At 40.8% G+C, this 14,535-nt stretch overlaps 1 protein-coding gene across 1 annotated transcript in view; it reads right to left on the bottom strand.

The window, feature by feature from the left end:
* The window catches only part of LRRK2 (leucine rich repeat kinase 2), a 98,827-nt gene that overhangs the window by 70,745 nt on the left and 13,547 nt on the right, over positions 1 to 14,535 (bottom strand). Inside the window, exons 6-13 of the mRNA XM_063134126.1 lie at positions 13,369 to 13,503; positions 10,481 to 10,612; positions 9,371 to 9,490; positions 7,138 to 7,262; positions 5,279 to 5,358; positions 4,012 to 4,118; positions 3,408 to 3,537; positions 2,211 to 2,335 (exon numbers count right to left, since the gene is read on the bottom strand). Of these exons, the coding sequence (XP_062990196.1) occupies positions 2,211 to 2,335; positions 3,408 to 3,537; positions 4,012 to 4,118; positions 5,279 to 5,358; positions 7,138 to 7,262; positions 9,371 to 9,490; positions 10,481 to 10,612; positions 13,369 to 13,503 (954 nt within the window). The remainder of the gene's footprint in view (positions 1 to 2,210; positions 2,336 to 3,407; positions 3,538 to 4,011; positions 4,119 to 5,278; positions 5,359 to 7,137; positions 7,263 to 9,370; positions 9,491 to 10,480; positions 10,613 to 13,368; positions 13,504 to 14,535) is intronic.

Genomic DNA, 14,535 nt, shown 5'->3' with positions numbered 1-14,535 from the left:
TTACATCCATCAGGCAACTAAACTTACAACAATGGAACCAATTGCCTAGGGAAATCATGGGCTCTCTCACACTAGAGGCACTCAGGAGGCAGCTGGACAGCCATCTGTCAGGCATGCTTTAAGGTGGATTCCTGCAATGAGCAGGGGGTTGGACTCAATGGCCTTACAGGCCCCTTCCAACTCGACTATTCTATGATTCCATTATTCTATTTGGGCAAGATCATCCTGGCACTTTAGAGAGGTGAACTTATTTGACCAACCTACCTCAGGTCTACACCTTTTCAGTAGCCTAGGGAGGCTACCCTGTGTCACCCCTCTCCTGGAGTCCCACAACTCTGAGCAGGTGAATTGATCAAGCCCTGAAGCTGAGTCATATCTTCTTGCCCATGGGTCCCCCAAGCGGCAAACCTCAGGAATCGCCAATCATCATAAAGATGTCTCAAGGTGCTCATGTATCTGTATCCTACCTGCATTTCCCACATAAAAGTGCTGGTATTGACATTTAAAGCCCTAAACGGTTTGGGGCCAGGTTATTTGAAGGAACGCCTCCTCCCATATGTACCTGCCCGGACCTTAAGATCATCTACAGGAGCCCTTCTCCGTGAGCCCCTGCCAAAGGAAGTGAGGCAGGTGGCTACTAGGAGGAGGGCTTTCTCCGCTGTGGCACCCCGGTTGTGGAATGAGCTCCCCAGAGAGGTCCGCCTGGCGCCTACACTGTACTGCTTTCGTCACCAGCTGAAGACCTTTTTATTCTCTCAGTATTTTAACACTTAATTTTAACTTAAATTTAAATTTTATTGTTCTAACTCTGTATTTTAATCTTATATCAATTTCTGCTGCGTGGTTTTATCCTGGTTGTGCTTTTTATACTGTATTTTGTAATTGTGCTTTTAACCTGTTGGTTGTTTTATTGTGGTTTTAATTTTTGTGAACCGCCCAAAGAGCTTTGGCTATTGGGCGGTATAAAAATGTAATAACTAACTAACTAACTAAATAATAAATATACCTGCCTAATTCAGCAACACACCTAATTCAGCAACAACTAACCTCGTCCCTTTGCATCAGTGCAGAAGAGTAGGCTGGGGGGGATGGGAGCCAGCCAACAGGGCTAATTTGGCAGCAGGTAAAAAATTCCTACTCAGCCCCAAAGTAACCAGCAAAGCCTACACTGCTAGAGGATGGTCAGGCACTGAAAACTGAAAGACGCCCAAAGACAAGGCCGGTTGGTTTACATAATCACCAGGCCTCGTCCCCAGTCATTCCACAGGGTGCACCCACATAGACATTCGCTGCATCAAGCCTCTCTCTACCCACTGCAACCTTGCCCCTGCGGTGAGGCTTAAGCTGGCACAGGGGAACATCTATGCAATGGCTATGTGTATGTTCAACCAATAATCCAGATGGACAATTACATAGCTTTAGAATGAGTGGTTTAGTATATGATGACGTTTCTTGGGGTTGGGGGTGTTTGAGTATAAGTGTTTGAAACTTGAGCTAAAATAAATATGAAACACATTCTAGATTTATTTGCATTCACGGATTAGTCTCTATTGGTCTGTCTTTCTTGCTTTGACTTATAATTATTTACTACATGGATAATCAATCCAAAGTTAAAACACCCCTTAGCTCATTTCAAAAGGAGAATCCCATATACACTTTAACTCTTTCCCACAGAAACCAATGGGTTGTATACATTGTATCTCTCTAATGATGGAAGGCTCTGTAATCCACCTCCTGTTCTGTTCCAGAGGCTCCCCCAACCCGTGGAGCCTATCAGGGAAAAGAGAGAGGCAAGACCAGGGGCTTCAGCAGGGAGGAGGAATTGGTGAACGTCATCCAATTCTCCATACCACGGACAGATGCCTCCACCAGATCAGAGCCAGGTACAACCCAACGGGGCTTAAACATGCTCAACTTTGTAAAACATTTCCTCCATCAGCTAGTTTCCCCCCACCCCACCTCAAATCAACTAACTTGTCTTCTCATCAGCAGAGACTGATCAAATTTTAATTTGCTTCAGTATAATTAATAAGAAACCATGCAGCAAAATAACTCGGCTTCAGGCACATTAACTTGTGATCACTTTAGGTTTTTTCCCCTTTTTAATTCTAATATAAAATATTTCAAAGAATACATGAACGTAGACTCCTTATTTACAGTCCCTCATTTGAATTACGAAGAATGCTAATATTCTTCATGAGATTTCTTACCTGGAGTCATAAAATGTAAAATAACTCTGAAGGCCTCCAGCTGTACCGATGGCAGTGTTTTATACTTCTGCATAGTTTTTACAATTCTGGATGCAGCTACTGTCATTATATCCAGAGGAGGGAAACTGGAGGATCAATCATGCAAACAATAAAGACCACGCTCTCAATTACACATGCATTTATGAAATAACTGTTTGCATTATTCTTGCTCTCCTATAAACCATTGCAGATTATGTATTTTAAAACAGTAAACAATTTTCAAGCCTTTCTGCCAGGGTGGACACCACATGGCCTGCATGTGAGCCCTGCCTCTGCCCCACTCCCCGCCCAATTTAAAAAGTATGGACTATTTTTTGCGAAAAACAAAGGTGCCTATGGAAGCTATGGAGCACCAAAGGGATTAAATTTAGTTTAAATTTAACAAGCTCATTTTATTCCTTGGAGTGTATTTCCCCCGCCTCTTTTTAAACTTGGGGACGGGGAGATGCCCTGCAGACTTCACGGCACTCCATGGAGTGCAACCAGCCACATGAGGGGGTTCCTGGGGGCCTTCCACCCTCACCCATCCCTGCTTTATGCCTACAACACACCATTTTCAAGTTTTATGCATAACTATTTATGTTTTCTTCTGGCATTTCATTCCATGCCACATAGTAAGGCACTTCCAAAACCGGAGGTGCCAGTCAAAACACATTGCAATATGGGATGAGGGTCTGTTGTTTAATTTAAAAACATCAAATATCCAGTGGGCAAGCCTTGGGCTTCTGTAAAGTAGTGCTCTGAATCCTACCCACTGCCACAGAAGATTTGGACTAAGTAATATCAATCAATCAAATTTATTACAGTCATAGACCAGCAGAGGACTAAGTAATATACACTGAACACATTGGTTCTTTCACTGTGGGCATGCTGCCGTGCAGAAGCACTTCTAGTCGTTCCGCACAGCAGCGCCTATCACATGGTGAGCCATTCTTGCGCAGTGGCTCATCACAGGAATAGAGGCTTTGCAGCAGTGTGAAAAACAGTCCCCAAGCCACGCAAAGAGCTTTTGCAATGCCATACAAGCCAACACAAATGGCCCCTCTGTAGCAAATGTAAAATATAAACTGGCCCTACCTCATCCTTGAACACTAATATGGATGCAAAATGGTGCTACTGGTTTTGGACATAGGTGTTCATCGGACTAAACTTAGTTACCTTCCTTCAAAAGCATGATTCAGCAATTTGCAAGCAGCTTCTGCAACTTCAGGGGAGTCGGGGTGTCTCGTCATCATGTCCAGCACATTCATGTGTATTCCTTTGGCCAACAGAGTTGTTCTAATACTTACTGCAATAAGAAAATGGTAAACAAATCATGTATGCTGGGTGCAAGCTTTTTAAGGGTGATCCCAGTAGAAAAGAGATGGGTGTTAATCCAGATACACTGGGTTGAATCCAGACTAACATAGCAATCTTATGTATATCTACTCAGAAGGAAGTCCCACTGAGTTCAATAGGACTTACTCCCAGGTATGTTTAGAATTGTACCCTATGTTAGTTGCCGCTGAAATCAATAGGACTTAATTTAAGTTATGACTTTTAAGTCTCACTGGTGTCAAGGGCACCTAAGTGCAACTAAACTAAGATCCACTCCCTAGCATTTTATTCAGAGAAGAAATTTCTTCACAGCCCCAAGCTGCATTTGTTTGCCTTCCTAGTTTAGTGTTATATTAAGATTTATCTCAGTCTAGGACAAATCCAGTGTAAGAGGCAGATATCGTGCTCCCCTTTGTGCCCATTTAGTGTCACTCAATTCCCTTACCACTTTGCTCCAATAGAGTTGCCAAGGCATTTGCAGCTGCCTGAAACACTTCTTTTGAAGAGGAATGCATCAACATGGCGAGCATCATTTCCCTGTGTGCTGGGAACCTAACAGAAATAGAAAAAGAATCACAAACTACAAAAACCTTCAGAGAAAAAACAGATTCCGATAAACTTCGTTATTATTCTGTTCTTTTATTCAGTCATTATTCAATACTTGGGAAGAAGTGCCATTCCAACATAAACAGGAATTAGAGGCAACATAAGGATACTTCTTATGTCTAATTTAGGAGGCTAGATTTTTATCTCTCCTGCTTAGATCTCAACAGTTGTGCCCTTCCTTTAGGTTTGATGAGGAACGGGAATATTCTCAATAAAAACTACAGAAGCCAGAAGGTTCAAGCTCTTTGCACCAACCCTAGTCCAAAGGTTGCCTTTATATGTTACTACTTCTGGTTTGGTCACTAATGCTGATCTTGGGAAAACCATGTAAAATGCAATGGATTGGATTCCGTGGGCTTTTCTACACAAGTGATTTATTGCACACTTGTGATTGGTCACTCATGGAAGTTATCAGGACCTTTACACAACATTGTCAACCTCCAGGACATCTCCTGTGCTTTCCCCCCCTTTATCCCACTTTCAAAGAGATCAGAGGTAACATGAAAAGGGACATTATTTCAAACTATCAGCTGTGTGAAAAGCCAGCATAGCGCTATAATGACAGCGCTGTTATAGAACTTGCTGCGGGAGGGCTTTCCTCAATTCAAACCATGTGTCCGCCGTGTAAAGAAACCCATCGTAATCCCGCAAAGAAAGCAAAAGCAGAAAGGCCCAGGAAGGATGCGGGGAGGGGGGGTGTTTGCTTAAAGTAGAGAAGTTTTATGAGAAGATAACATAAGGAAGTGCACAGAAGGAAAATTGCCCATCCCCTCCTCTCGACTGCACCCCCCCCCCACCTCTCTGGAGGTTAGGGGGCTTCCTCAACAATGTGAGGTGGAGCATGGGGGTCTGCTGGGGAGGGAGGCAAATCAAGGAAAATAAAAGATCAGGAAAAAAACTTGCACAATTACCACGTGTGAAGCAACAAAAAACCCTGCACGTGCAACATGTGAAGCAACAAGGCCAGTTCCATCTCTCTGAAGGCGGAATCAAAACTTCTCCCAGTTTTGATTCTACTGCTTAAGATATCAAAGACAAACAGAAAAATATATCTTCAACTATAATTTAAGAGGCTCATTTTGAAACGTTCATTTCAGGCTACTGACTTTTTCTCTTCATCTCCAATCTTCTCATGAAGACTGCACTGGTACATAAGCAGATTGTTCAAAGCCCAACATGCAGCCTCCTAAATGAAAACATTGTTTTTTTAAAAAAATATCTGATCAATATATTCAATGTAAGCATTTACAAATTATGCTAAGAATAATCATTTGTATAATTCATGGCAACAGTGAAAGCATCAAAACCCGTATAAAAGGGCATTCTATTTTGGTTTTGGTTTTAAATAATTGTCAAGCAAATGTCTAATCAGCAATCTTTTATTAGCAACAAGAATCCTAACTGCTTCTGACTGAAGATTAGCTAATATCCATCCCAGTTGTAGCGAAATTAATTTCATTTGACAAAAAACTCCTTAGTTGACCCAGAACTCCTTTAACCATAGAAGTTGAGCTAACATCAGATATAAAATGATGGCATTAGCGAACACCAACAGATCTCTGTGGCTCTGGTGAGATTTATGTGTTACTTTTGCAACCAGCTCTTCCTTCGTCCCATTCAGATGGTGATCAAATCTTTTATGAGATCACACACCTAGAAACCACTGCATGAAACCACTGCAAACTGAAATCTATGCCTATGTACAGCTGCGTTGTTATACTCCTAGCCCAACTGAAGCAGTAGAATTTTTCCTCTTTTAAATGATAACAAGGTTAGGGTAACCATATGAAAAGGACAGGGCTCCTGTATCTTTAACAGTTGTATTGAAAAGAGAATTTCAGCAGGTGTCATTTGTATATATGGAGAACCTGGTGAAATTTCCTCTTCATCACAACAGTTAAAGCTGCAGGTGCCCTGCCCTCTCTTAAATCCGGTCACTCTAGTATAGTTCCTGCACCTTTAACTGTGGTGATGAAGAGGGATTTCACCAGGTTCTCCATATACACAAATGAAACCTGCTGAAATTCCCTTTTCTATGCAACTGTTAAAGATACAGGAGCCCTGTCCTCCTTTTCATATGGTCACCCTAAACAAGGTGGTATGTGTAACAACTGCATAGTTTTAGTTTTCAAACCAGTGTCCACAAGCCTGTAAAGTAGATCATAGGTGCGAAACTAAGGCAGCTATGGAATTTAAACCCATGTCTTCCTTTGCAAGTCCAAGGGCAGTATCCAATGCTGCCCACTCGCTAGCAGGACCCTCCACTAGCGCAATGTCAAGCTAACAGATGTTTGCGGATCAAAATGCTTGTTTCCAAAACAGGGCAGGTCAGCAGAACTTGAAGGGAAGTCCACTGATGTGGCCAGTTCCAGAAAAGAGCATTTTTATTTATTTATTGTTGTCGGAAGCACTAGTTCCTGTTGCACTCACAGTGTGTTCCGCTAATGCAAGAGAGACAGTTGGAGTACAGTGGCAACATTGGATACTGACCCAAGACTCCAAACCCAGGACCCTGCTGGATCTCCAGGGGCAAAATCCAACGTAAGTCCTACTTATACTTATTTAAATAAATGGGACTTGAGTTAGTCAAAACTAACTTAAATCCCATTCATTTCAATTCGTTTACTCTAAGTGGGACTTATGTTGAATTTTACCCCCGGCGTGCACTAACACCAGGTCCAACTATGACTGCAGTGTGCCCTTAGGCAAGCTACAACCTGAGCTTCAGTTCTCCACCCCGCAAAAATGAGCATAACAGTAAAATGAGTCCCTATCCAGGCCTCTTGTAAGAACAAAATATGTTGAGGATTTTAGAGCAAGATTTGCAAATTAAGATTTCAATATATAAAGAGGTTAGAGTTTAGCAACAAGTAAATACTCCTAAGAGTCTTCTTATCCAATTTGATGGTTCTTTCTTCCAGTTACACGTCTTGAGACTCCCTTCTCATGTTTCCGAATTTCTTACCTGTACATCTCTATTTTTCCGGTGCCATTTAAGTGCTTTATAAGAAGCTTCCAGCCAACTCAATGTTTCTTCCTCTTCATCTTCCTTTTTATCTTCCAAGTCTCTGTTTAAAAATATTGTTTCCGCTTGGAGAAAAAAGTTATAATTTATTTGTATTTTGAATATGTGAATATCCACTTGTTTTCACACTGAAGCACAGATTAGCAAAGGTGATGAAATGTGATAATCATCATTTGCAAAAGATTTACATTTCTTTTCCTGGCACCTGCTTGTCATTAGGAAAAGAAAAAGTCGATATTTTTACAGCAGAAGCATTTGGCAGGAGCTGAGCAAAATTCTATTTGGCTTGGGGTTTTAAAATTTTGAATATATCTTTATTAAACCTGAAACTCAAGTCTCTGATATCAGAACATTTCAGCACTGCATAATTAAGCCTCTCTCTATAGGTTACAATGTGCATCTTGGCCTACACTACTATGTATACTTAAGCCCACATATTCCTACTGTCTATAGTTTGCCTTACTTTCAGTTAGAATAAATAAGATTCTTTAAAATCCAACGCAATCTCATGACCAGTAAGACTATGTACTAGGACTGCCTCCCACTCAAGAATTTGTTTGCTTGACTGTCCTGAGGTAAACCAACTGAATTATAGTCTCAAACAGAGATGATGTGACATTATTTAATAAGATTAATATGTTGCCTAGATAAAACATTATGGGGTTTTCTTTCATCTTATGAGCAAATAGTTGCATACCACCGGAGAACAGAATCTCAATCTCACAAGTCAATTCCTTGTGAGCCCTTCACAGTTTTTGATCTGGCACTGTGAAGTTTCACGGAGGTGGAAGATGGCAAACTCAAATCAATCAAGCCTTTAAGGGGCTTTCCTGCAAAAGGTAAAAGCAGCCTGGGTCTTAAGGGAAAACTTCTATCCCAGGAGATGACATGTGCCCCTGTTCTTGGGTACCTGGACCCAAAAAAAGGTCCTGCCCTGCAATCAAGGAAAAGCACAGAGAGCAGGAGAAGGCAACAAGAGTGAGGGAGATCATATTGGAACTCAAGGGTTGGTTGTGGATGGCTTTAAACAAGAGGCAAGATGGTGGTGCCTTCACCACTGACTAAGGAAGCAGGAAGCTAGGGAAGAAAAGAGGTTAGGCTTGAGGAAATTTTCAGGGAACAAAGGAAGCAGGTGGTCAGGTTGTATGCAAGGTTATGATTGCGGGTGATCTGTTTGGTAACTTTGGTAACTAGACCCATGTAGAGATAATGGGACTGTTCGGAGTCAGAAAAGATAACAGGAGACTAAGGACTTGACTATTTCTTATGAGTTTCCATGGGTATGCTGCTAGGAACTACCTCCCTATGACAATATCCTGCTCCAGCCATAATCACACAAATCAGGGCTATCATGTTGAAAGCCTTGTTCAGCTTGGAACATAGAAACTTCAACAATATTCCAGAGGAACAGGAACAGATTAGGGATGGGGAAGAAATCCAAGAGCACCATGACAATCCACAGTCAAATGACTTAATTTCACGCTTTCAAACCAGTACGTGAACTGAAACTCGGTTATCCTTTGCGATGGAGTTCTCCAATCAAAGAATTTGTATAATAGGGAAAAGTGCACACAAAAATGAATATATTAATGAAAACAACATTCAAAATTGTTTATATTAAGTAAAATTGCTTTAAAAAAATAAACGTGTATTAGAAGAAATGTCTTCAAAAGTACTTTTGAATCTTCATGCAAACTTGCATTTTTTATTTCTCAGTGTTCGGGATGAACTAAACATAAGATTGGGAAAATTCTCAAAATTCAGGACAAAATGATCTTAAGGTTGGGAAAATTAGAAACAAAATTGATAGATTCAACCATCTTAGGCCATGGGTGATTCCCCAAAGGGTAGCTATTTTCAGTAGCAGTCCCATGACAATCCAAAATGTAGGAAAGTAGCAATAAAGCTAAGAACGGGCTGCTAAGGAAATACAAAAGATTTAACCATGAGTTCAAGAAACCCGAAGATAAAATATAAGTAGAGCTCACAATAATGATCTTGTGAGTGCTAGGCAATGTGTTCAGAGTCCTTTGGAGTTTTCCCTTTTGAACAAAGCTGTAGATATGCCCTTGTCCATACTAGCTTTTCTGTCACAGATAAAAAGATTATCCTAGAAGGAAATAGCAGAGAGTGGTGAGAAACCTAACTCATTGTAACTTATATAGTTACTTACTGAGAAGAGCCAAGCAACTGAGGCCTGCAGCCTGTAGCTTTGCATTTTCAGGGTACTTTTCGACAGCTTTCAAAATGACGTCATGTACATCATTCAATACCAGGATATTGAAAAAGTTTTCTGGGGGTGAGAGGAGATTAAAAAATATATCTGAGTGTCATAACACAGAATGCATGCATCTTACACACATACTGTGTGCAGCACTGACTGTAGTCTGAAAACCCTCTTTTAAAAATATCCATGCCAAGGAAATACATTTTCATCAGTGGCATCTCAATTTTCCTCTCAAACTACCTGTGAGTTGTTTAGATTTGGATGGAGCTGTATGGGGTGTGTGTGTGTCCATCAACTGGGGTGATTAAGGACTGGCAATTATAGAAAAACCTTGGTGCTTTAGGGAAAAGCCAAGTCGAGGAAAGCACTATTCTAGCCCCTGTCTGGTTCTGACTTTTCTGCAGAATCACAACTGTTTTAAAATGTGATTTGCTATAATGGGGCACTGTCTTCTTTCTAGAGTCTCAGCACAATCCTACGCATGCTTATGCAGAAGTAAGACCTGTCATGTTTAATTCAGCTTATTCCCGGGTTAAAGCATATAGGATTGTAGTTTCAAGAAGTCAAATTCAATATCATGAAATCAAAGTTGTGTTTACATAGGGGAAATCCCCCAAGAAATATCAGACACAGGTATTACACATTAAGGGTGCAATTCGATGCATATTTAGACAAAAAAATACTAATAACTCCCAGCATGGCCCAGGACTAAACATGCATAGAACTGCACCCTAAGTAATGTTTTCACACACACACCCCAAATGTGAGTAGGTCCCTTTGAATTTATTCTTCCCGTGCAACTGGTTCCCTCCCTTCCATTAAGGGGTTCACAGCTATACTTCTTTTCTAACTGCAGCGCTTTGTGTAGCATTTGAGACTGCTCCCCAAATTCCTCTGAAATTCCAGAGCTGCCAAAAAGCAGAGAGATCTGTCTTAAAGCGAGGAATTACAGAAGCTTCAATATGAGCATGGAGCTGATCACACACCCGTTTGGCTACCGCTTCTCCCACCAAGTATAATAATCAAAGGGCATAATATTCTCGCTTTAGGACTCACCCAGGGTAAGTTTGTGCAGCAAGCGGCAGCTCACTTCCTGAATTGGCTCACTCTTGGGGAATGTTTTCATCATTTCAACTATGATATTGTAACACCTCACATTTCCAGACATCAGAACTTCCACATTGCTAGCTAAAAACAACATAAAAGGAACAAGCATATTGGAGAAAGAAAAAAAGGTTCTTGATATTTTAATATACACAGGTTTTGCTTTTAAAGTGACTGATGCTTTGACACATGTGAATGTTGTAGGGGTATATTCAAACAGAGGATTAGGAAAACCTACAAAACTATAGTAAGTATCCTATTGTGGTTGCAGAATAAATAACGTTAAAGAAAATGTATCTGCAGATAATGAAAATAAAAATGAAATTGTGACAAGTTTGAATGCTTTGAAAGAGAACAAATAGTTATCTTTTATTTTAAATAAGAGTACATTTCTTTGTCTCCTATTCTGTAGATGAACATAGCTACAACTTTTTCATCATACTCGTACTTACTGCACATCTCATAGTTTTTACATGAATGTTGTATTTCCTCCTTTTAACATTTTGTACTAGGTTCTAGTACGCTATCTTGAAATCAATGAAGTACGCTATCTTGAAATCAATGAAATATATTTCCAAATTAATATGCTTAATTCTGGACTGCCTGTTCATCAAATCTGCTACCACCATAAGCAAATCATTAATCACTTTTAAAAAGTTTCTTTTTCTATTTTTTAATAAGGCAACTAATGAATTGATAAACCAGTACGTGTGCATGCACTTCTTTTATTTAAAAATGGAAGTGGCCAGCCTACCTAAAGCAAGGGGAAGAGGCAAGACTGACTTCTGAAGTAGCATCTGATTTGCTAGTGAGAAAATCTGACTTTTAAATGGCAAGCCAGGTGGAATCCAGACTCACAAAGTGGCTGAGGGACTTGCTGCGAGTTCTAATTTTATATCATGTTTATCTCCACCCTTTATCAATCTATTTACAGTATTTCTTTACTGCTCTATGTCTGACATGATTTCCAAGCAGTGAACAATAAAAAGAAGGAAAGAAAGAAATCAGAATTTTAAAAGTATTTTAGATCAAATTATGTTACCTAAACTGTGGCTGGTCAGTCAGGGAAGGCTTGTTTAAAGAAAAATGTCTTTAAAATGACTATAACTTGCAGCAAAAACAAAACGTTTTATTATTTCTTTGCTATGACCATAACCCAACACAGTGAATCACTATTGTAAAATGCACTAAAAACAAGAGTGAATTCTCATAATATTTTCAGCCATATGACGTTAGGATAATAGGGCGATAATTCATAAACTGAAATGTATGAAGTATCCAGTTTGTGATTTTGGTGTACTTCAATCTAAAAAAAAAAGACATGGGGGCTTTCTATACACTTTGAAAGCCTTGCGGTGGCTGTGCGGTAGAGCTGTGTCAGTTATACAATGCAGCAGCCACCTCGCAGCCATCGCAGAGCTTTCCTGAGGCAAGTACCATGCATCCACCTTCTAACTTCACTTCAGCGCTACAGCAGAGGCGTTCCCAGGCGGATGGCAACCCCTGATTGGTTGCTGTCCGCCGGGGCAGAGGACAAGGGGCAAGCCAAATGGCCGCCGGAAATCATACACCCTTCCTCTGTGTCGGGATTAGCCACTGACACCATGTAGCAGAGAAAGCGTGGGGATTCCTTAAACTCAGTGGCAACCCGGCCCCAGTCAGTCATGTTGGGAGTTGTGGGAGTTTTTTCTGTCTAAACATACATAGGATTGCGCTCTTATTCATGTATTTTTACTGCTAGACCAGTCTGCACAAAACCTTCACAATATCTTAGGAGCACACGGAGTCCCACTGCACTGCTAGACTATTCAAAGCAGAATTCTGAGAAACCTTTATTTTCAAATGTCTTCCATTTTAGCTGTGGAATGCCAGATGTGGGCAGGGCAAGGCACAGTGGCAGCAGCCATCCTTGCTATGGTTCACGCCCACTGGAGAAATAATCTCAGCGTGTTCTCTTGAACCAGCCCCTTGTGTCAAGCTTTGTTTCACACGCTGCTGCGTTACACCACGTTTGTTCAGAAGTATAATGCAACAGCCAGCCTCAAGTTTTTATGAGCAACTGGATGGCACCAACCCCAATGGCCTTTTCTGCTCTCCTTTCACAAACAAGGAAGTGCCATTAAAAAGGGGCTGCAACCGTTATCAAGGAGAGAAATTAAATTCCAGTAAGGCAGATTTTGAAGCTACTCATTTTAAACAATACAAAGACTTGATTTTTTTCCCCCTGGACAAAATGTAAGCAGAGGGAAAGAGAAAGTGTGTTGGGCAGGGGAGTGTGTCACTGTGCTGACTTACTCAAGATGAATGCTTCCCTTCCCTTTCAAATAACAGAATCCTCCAGATGTGCTTCCCTTCCCTGCCAATCTCATTTTTAGCTTTGTCACCTTTTTTACTGGCCCTCCTTCTGTGCCTCTAACAAAAAAAATCAAGCAGCTGAAGGCTTTTTTCACCGTATAGCTACATGTCAGCAGAAGCTTTGCTTGCACACTTTCTGCATTTGCAACATAAAATGCTGCCTTCTATCAAGTCAGACCATGGGTCTATTTAGCTCAGTATTATCTACAGCAGTGGTTGTCCACGGTTTCAGCCCTATTTGGAGAAGTCATGAAATGAAATTGGGACACAGGAACTGTGCCTATACATAAAAAGGCTGCACCCATCCCCATGCTCAGAAGTCATTGTCAGACATCACATGCAGACCAGAGTTCACCAATGACAACTCCTTCAAGAATTACCGATGGTCACAGGCCACAGTTCACAATGCTAAAAAGGGAAATGGATGTTAATTCAATGGTGCACACACTCACCCCACCCATATTAAAATGGCACTACTAACTTACGTGGTCCAGCCAGTGAATGTAAACACAAAAGTGCGAGACGGACTAGGTCCTCTTTCTCTGGGAATTTCTTAAACACATTTAGTACGATCATATGATCCTTGTCCTCAACAAATTCAATCAGCTGCTCCTCTGGAACTGAATTGAAAAACAAAGGCATAAATACAGCATAAACAGCATTTTTATTCATGGAAGGTATCCCTGAGACAGCAGAAGAGTATTTATTTGCTCTCTTCTGAGCATGGTTCCTAGAAGTTCTTGCCTCCCACCAAAGCAAATCTGAGTGTTTTAATATGTGAGGAGGAAAAAAGAGGTGGGGTCCTGGCTCAGGTGAGTAACACCTGGGAAGAGAAATTAAAAGTGGGGCTGGAGAGAAAAGAAACTAGGCCTAAACTGATGAGGCTCGCCTGGCGCCAACATTGTTATCTTTTCGGTGCCAGGTCAAGACTTTTCTCTTCTCCCAGGCATTTTTAACAGCATTTTAACAGCATTTAACAACGTTAAGTTTGTTTTTAATGGACCCCACAATTGTTGTTTTTAAATGGATACTGTTGTTTTTATACTGTTTTTTATGTGTGTGTGTGTGTGTGTGTGTGTGTGTTTTTAAATTGTATACTTTTAATGTTTACTATTTTTAAATGTTGTGAACCGCCCAGAGAGCTTCGGCTGTGGGGCGGTATATAAATGTAATTAATTAAATAAATAAATAAATAAATAAACCTCAAGCAGGGGGACTGAGAGGAAGCCTTGAAAAAAGTCACTGAAGAAAAACTTCCCCGACGAGTGGCAGAGTAAAGGAGATGCCCATTTCAAGCTCCAGCCCTGCTCCCTTTTATCTTCACCCATTTTTGCCTTACACTCACTGGACCAAATTCCTTCCTTCCATTCCTTCTTCCCCTCCCCTCCTTTGCACTTTTCAGTTTTATGCTTCTTGATCCTCAATATCTTTGAGCTGGTGATAATCCCTCTTTTATAAAAAGGAAAATTGTAACAGGTATTTTCCTGTTCAGCCAAAACGAGTTCAGTCTTCCAGTGTGACCCCGTACATGAGGAGTTCTTTCTTGGGTGACTGGAAAATGAGCCAGCTGCAGTAACCTCTGCACTGAATGGCTCTGTGTTTTGTACAAAGAAAAAAGGAAAAAAAAAACTTTTCCATCTCTTCCACGAGAA

Source organism: Elgaria multicarinata, chromosome 9 (genome assembly GCF_023053635.1).
Source record: "Elgaria multicarinata webbii isolate HBS135686 ecotype San Diego chromosome 9, rElgMul1.1.pri, whole genome shotgun sequence".
Lineage (NCBI taxonomy): Eukaryota > Metazoa > Chordata > Lepidosauria > Squamata > Anguidae > Elgaria > Elgaria multicarinata.
Note: the sequence above shows the minus strand (reverse complement) of the source record. Positions and strands in the feature narration are given on the sequence as shown.